Source organism: Arachis ipaensis, chromosome B06 (assembly GCF_000816755.2).
Source record: "Arachis ipaensis cultivar K30076 chromosome B06, Araip1.1, whole genome shotgun sequence".
In the NCBI taxonomy this organism is placed as follows: domain Eukaryota; kingdom Viridiplantae; phylum Streptophyta; class Magnoliopsida; order Fabales; family Fabaceae; genus Arachis; species Arachis ipaensis.
In genome coordinates, this window is record NC_029790.2 from 12,049,473 (window position 1) to 12,055,208 (window position 5,736).

The window sequence follows — 5,736 nt, forward strand, 5'->3', positions numbered from 1 at the left end:
TTTTGATGTTGGCATGTCTTTTTTAAATAAAAAACTCATTAAGGATGGCAAAGCTGCATTAATTCTTAGGGATTTGGATCCTCTAAATTTTGAATTTCACTTTAAAGAGTAAAGTTTGATCTCTTACTATTTATTTCATAGGTGGGACTAAGAGAAAATATGAGAGAAAAACTATTTAAGGGTGAAAGATCAAATTTTACTCTCTAAAGTAAAATTCAAAATTTAGAAGATGCAAATTCAATTCTTAGAGCATTGGTGCCAGATTTCAAATAGAGTAAGACAGAACATCATTAGTTGACTTATTAAATTTTTTTTCCTTTCATTATCATTGAAATTTTTTTATAGGTACCTTTTTTATTTTGATTGACTTGTTAATATAGTTCTTTCTAATGTTGATTGACTTATTAAACATGTGTCACATATCCATTATTTAACTGTATTGCATCACTGAAAGTTTTTTTTTCGTTCTAAAATATTTATTTCTTTTGCTAGTAGGAGAACATGATGTGAAAAAAATATTATTTTTCATAAAAATATGAAATGAGATTAATTTCATATATATTTTAGTTATCTAAATGTAATATTTTTATGTATTATGTACTTTTTTTAAAGAGATTTTATTCGGTATTACATGTAATAATGGATAAATTACACCCTATTTTGATTTGTGTTGTTTGGACTAACAACATATCTAGCTTATAATGTAAATTTTATAATTTAGATTTCTTAAATTTTTTTCTTTTTAGACTTATTTTGTGATTATCATAATTTTGGAATGTGATTATGCTTTTTAAAAAAAAAAACTCAAAAAATAGAGTAAGCTATGGTCACGGTTTTATAATAGGGTGATCATATATAGATAATTTATGGTCACGCTAAAACCGTGACTATAGATAAGATATAGATAATTTATGGTCACGCTAAAACCGTGACTATAGATAAGACTATGGTCACAGTTTTTTTAAAAGGTGATCATAGAATAAGCTATGGTCACGGTTTTAAAATATAATGACCATAGATAAGTTATAGTTACGCTAAAAATCGTGACCATAGATAAATATATGATAATGATTTTTCAAAAGGGTGACCATAAAGTGAGTTATAATCACGATTTTATGTATATAATATATGTTATTTAATTTATTTTTAATGTGTATTTTATATTTTAATATATATATTTTATATTAATAGTTGATTTTGATGTTTTAATATACGTAATATTTGGAAAGTGATTTTTTTTTTTTACAGTATTTTTTAATTTTTGACAGGTTAAGGTTAAGGATTAATTTGTTGCGAATTTAAACTCTATTGAAAGGTCTGTCATTACTGATTAATAAATTGTTACATGTATAAGACGAAATTCAAATCTCCTATATTTGTTTAAATAAAGAATAAGAATGATCTGACTACTTAACCTACCCAAATTGATTTATAAAGTGACTTTTCCACCATAAGTTGTTAGTCACAAGCCATGAACGTTATTTTTGAGTTGGTCTTTTTGTAGCAAATCAATTCTATAAGTAGAGTTATTTTTGTCATTTCTACACTCACTACAAGACCAATAGCTATTTGGCAAACTTTTGGTACATCGTATTCTAGTTTTCTCAGCGAAATATGTAATAATTTTCCATATATATATTTGGACAACCCTCATTTGCGGCGGGTAAGACAGACATATCTTTTATGCTGGTTGGCAACATGGAATGTTGAAATAAATTGATTAAGGAATGAAATAATTAACATCCCCAAAAGACGTCAAGAAGGGTGTTTGGTCTAGTGGTATGATTCTCGCTTCGGGTGCGAGAGGTCCCGAGTTCGATTCTCGGAACACCCCAGTTTGTTATATAAATTTTCAATTTCAATTAAGAGAGAAACGTAATCTTAATTGATTCATACAGTTTATAGTTTTATAACTCATGCAAAAAACTCTTCCACTAATACCATGTATACACTCTCTTACTTGAATGGTAGATTTGAAATAATGAGTGCCAAGATGAGCATTGATTTTGTATCTAGCGACAACAACATCAATCTATTAATAATAAGAATAATAATCACTCATCAAAGCGATGGTGTTAATTATTGTTAAATGATGAATGTAACGCGACAATAATTTTACAATAACGAAAAGGAAGACTAAATCCGGAGAGTCTATCAGCTTTTGGATCCTGGAGTGCACAGCACATTCATGATGGCCCTCGTAGCGATAATAATGGGTCTCTTATTGTTTCAGTCGTCTTTTGCGGAAGAAGACGACGCCTTTGTGCTCACACAGGACACCTTCGAAAACGAGGTTGGCCATGATCGCGGCGTTCTCATCAAGTTCTACGCTCCCTGGTACGCTCTTCTACGTTACGTTCTTCCCTTAATTAATATTAAATCAAGATTCGCTTTATCATTCTTCACTCGACAATTATTTTTCCAATGCATGTTGTTAGGTGTGGCCACTGTAAAAAGCTTGTACCGGAGTATGAAAAGCTCGCAGCAACTTTCAAGAAAACCAAGTCCGTTTTGATCGCCAAAGTTAGTAGTTTCAAATATACTATGTACACTAGTTCATTTTATACTTTAATACGTATTTTATATAATTAATTTTGGCAGTTGATTTTAGTATACACCTAACATGGTTACGTTATTGACATGTGTGTCCGCGCACAGGTAGATTGTGATGCAGATAAAAGCATTTGCTCTAAATATGGGGTTTCTGTTTACCCTACAATTAAGTGGTTTCCTCAGGGTTCTTTAGAACCTATGTTGTAAGCTCGCACTTGAACCGTACCCTTTCCTTAATTCACTTCTAGATTATCAGTCACATAATTGCTTGAATGTGGTGTAACTAGATATGAAGGTGCAAAAACCGCAGAAGCCCTTGTTGGATTTGTGAACATGAAAGGAGGTATTATTAATCTAAATTTTCTTCTGCATTTGCATTGTCACTGTCATGAAACAAATATGTGTTGTTAATATAGGTACCAATGTAAAGATAGCAACAACTCCATCTGATGTGGTGCCTCTCACCTTATTTAACTTTGATAAGATTGTCTTGGATAAAACAAAACATGTTCTTGTTGAGTTCTATGCACCCTGGTAAGTACAGATTTTTACCATCTTAAATTCTTCATTTTGAATTTTTCTGATTAAAAAAAACATTTCTTGCAGGTGCAAACATTGCAAGGCCTTTGCCCCTGTAAGGATGTTATTATCTGTCCTAATTATAGCTTATAGTCAAGCTTAATGACTTAATCCTTATGTTGTTTCTATAGACTTATGAAAAGGTTGCTACAGCATTTAAACCAGAAGAAGATGTAGTTATAGCTAGTATTGATGGTGACATGTACAAGGATGTAACTACAAAGTAAGTTCATACCATGTGTGTTATATTGAATGTTAAATTATATATAATTTTAATTAAGATCCACACATGTGTATTAATTGAATGCTAAATTCTGCCAGTACAGATATGAAATTACTAGTTATCCCAAACTGAAATTGTTCAGAAAGAGCAATAAAGCTGGTGAAGTTTATGAAGGTGCTCGTAATTTGGATGATATTGTATCTTACATCAATGAGAAATGTGGCACAAATCGCGATGGACAAGGAAGACTTACTTCTAAAGTTGGTACCTCTTTTGATACCATCTTTTTTTTCAATCTGTACTTCATTCTCGTGTTTTTAATCTCTAAGAGGCTTAATTAATTGTTCTTGGAACAGGCTGGTATAGTAGCATCCCTGGATAAGTTGGTGAAGAAATTTGTGAATGCAGGTGACAATGACAAAAAGGCCATCTATTCACAACTTGAAGAGGAAGTTGAGGATCTTGAAGGATCTGATGCAAGGTTTGAACAATTTCGTGGTTATATTATTATTGTATATATAGTCCTAAGTATTTGGTTACAACTCTGTCTTTTATGGTTTGTTTGATTCAATTTCTCGTAACTGTTATGTTTTTCTCTCTAAAAGATTTTGATATGTAGTTTTGATTTAATTTTTCCCAGATATGGCAAATTGTACTTAAAACTTGCTAAGAACTGTATGGAAAAGGGTAAAGAGTATGCAAAGAACGAGGTTCAACGTCTTGAGAGAATGCTTGAAAAGGTAATTTTGTTAAGTTTGGATCTTAAAGAACTATTATTAAACAAGTGCAGTTAAATTCATATGAAGTTAGATGATAATTTAGTCAAATCTATTAAATTATTTAATGATTCTCAGTTATCAACTTTAAATGAAGTTAACTACAACTGAGTTTCTACCACTATTAAAAGACCATAAATATGGATGCAAGACAACATGTTAATTGGTTTTTCTATGTTTTGGTGCAGTCAATAAACCCAACCAAGACAGATGAATTCACTCTCAAGAAGAACATCTTATCTTTATTTGCTTAATCCTTAACATGGTGAAATAAAGGGTAATTAATGGCATTCAGATGCTGCATGTAATTCCTTAGTTCCAACGTGTCATTGCCTTGGTTTTCTTTATGTCACCTAAATATGTACTAGTCTATTAGGCTTATTTTTGCAATGTTAGCCTATAAAAATTAAAACAAAAGATACTTCAATCAGGTAGTATAATTGTTCATTTGCTCTGTATTTTAATAGTTCCAAACATGTGTGTATTTATAAATACTGATCTCAGTCCAAAGAAGAGTGAAAACCTTTATACCCTTTAATTTATCATGTAATGTATTAATTATTACTACATCAAACTTTTTTTTATTATGAGATACGGACTAGGAATAACAATGAAAATCCATAAACATCGGTATTCGAATTCATAGAGATACTCCAAGATAGGAATAAGAATAAGAATGACTGAATGAGGGAAAAAATTATCTTGTGGAGAATTTTAAAATGGGGATGGGAACTTTATCCCCCAACCTGTGGGGACTTCTCTGTCGAAAAAATCATATATATTAAACTAAAGTAATAAAAAAAGATAAAATATTATTTTGTTTTCTAAAATTAAGACCAAATTCTAATTTGATTTTTAATATTTTAAACGCTCTATTTCAATCTAAAAAAACATAAATAATTGACATATTTAAAAGCTAATATAACGTTCGATTTCAGGTATAATTGACCCATCAATTATTACTAATGTAAAATTTTTTTGGTTAATTATTCAAGTCGAATTTAATGGTAGAACAATATTAAATCTCTTTTAAAATTTTTTTGAGTTAAAATATCACATTTAAAATATTAAGAATCAAATTAAAATTAAAATTAAAGACTAAAATAATAGTTTACCCTAAAAATTTTATTACACTATAAATGCAAAGAATGAGGATGGGCAGAAATATTATCCTGTCATGGAAAATAAGAATGGGGTGAAATTTCAAGATGTGGGATGAAGGTAGAAGATCGGTCCCTGTTCCTCTATATTGTCATTCCTAATTTCACCACTTTTAAATTGTAGTCATAAACAACAATCAAAAGGTCAATAATTGCTGAAAACTTAAGCTCCAATATCATTACTAAATATTTCAAAAAATTGCATTAAAAAACTAACTATTTTTTTTCTAAAATTAGGAGTGAGATTCGAATTCGAGATTTTTAAGTGAGTATGAAAAGATTATGTTATTTGAATTATAACTCGTTAACTTAAAAAGCTAACTATTTTTTTTTTTTTACCAAAGATAGGAGACTCGAACCTGCAACCTCTTAATTGAGTATGGGGAGACTATGCCATTTGAGCTATTACTTAAAAGAAAAAAAACACTCTTTTTAAATATAATAT

The 5,736-nt window shown here is 29.8% G+C and overlaps 1 protein-coding gene and 1 non-coding gene across 3 annotated transcripts; both read left to right on the forward strand.

Moving 5' to 3' along the window:
* LOC107646523 (probable protein disulfide-isomerase A6) lies at positions 1,759–4,597 on the forward strand. 2 transcript variants are annotated; one of them, XM_021105766.1, is made up of 11 exons: positions 1,759–2,337; positions 2,439–2,523; positions 2,659–2,756; positions 2,841–2,896; positions 2,970–3,087; positions 3,160–3,187; positions 3,264–3,355; positions 3,459–3,615; positions 3,712–3,836; positions 3,996–4,095; positions 4,320–4,597. In XM_021105766.1, the coding sequence occupies exons 1-11, from the start codon at positions 2,189–2,191 to the stop codon at positions 4,383–4,385; spliced, it is 1,074 nt and encodes a 357-aa protein (XP_020961425.1). In that variant the 5' UTR covers positions 1,759–2,188; the 3' UTR covers positions 4,386–4,597. The 2 variants fall into 2 exon arrangements, with proteins under 2 accessions (XP_020961425.1, XP_020961426.1); XM_021105767.1 differs by having other exon boundaries at positions 3,712–3,807; positions 4,042–4,095.
* TRNAP-CGG lies at positions 1,763–1,834 on the forward strand. The gene has a single exon. It is a non-coding gene; the product is annotated as a tRNA-Pro (tRNA).

Bases quoted from the DNA above. Each gene is read 5' to 3' on its own strand.
- LOC107646523 (XM_021105766.1), top strand. From the start codon at position 2,189: ATGATGGCCCTCGTAGCGATAATAATGGGTCTCTTATTGTTTCAGTCG. The intron at 3,088-3,159 runs GTAAGTACAGAT...CATTTCTTGCAG, and splicing joins GTTGAGTTCTATGCACCCTG to GTGCAAACATTGCAAGGCCT. The intron at 3,356-3,458 runs GTAAGTTCATAC...CTGCCAGTACAG, and splicing joins TACAAGGATGTAACTACAAA to ATATGAAATTACTAGTTATC.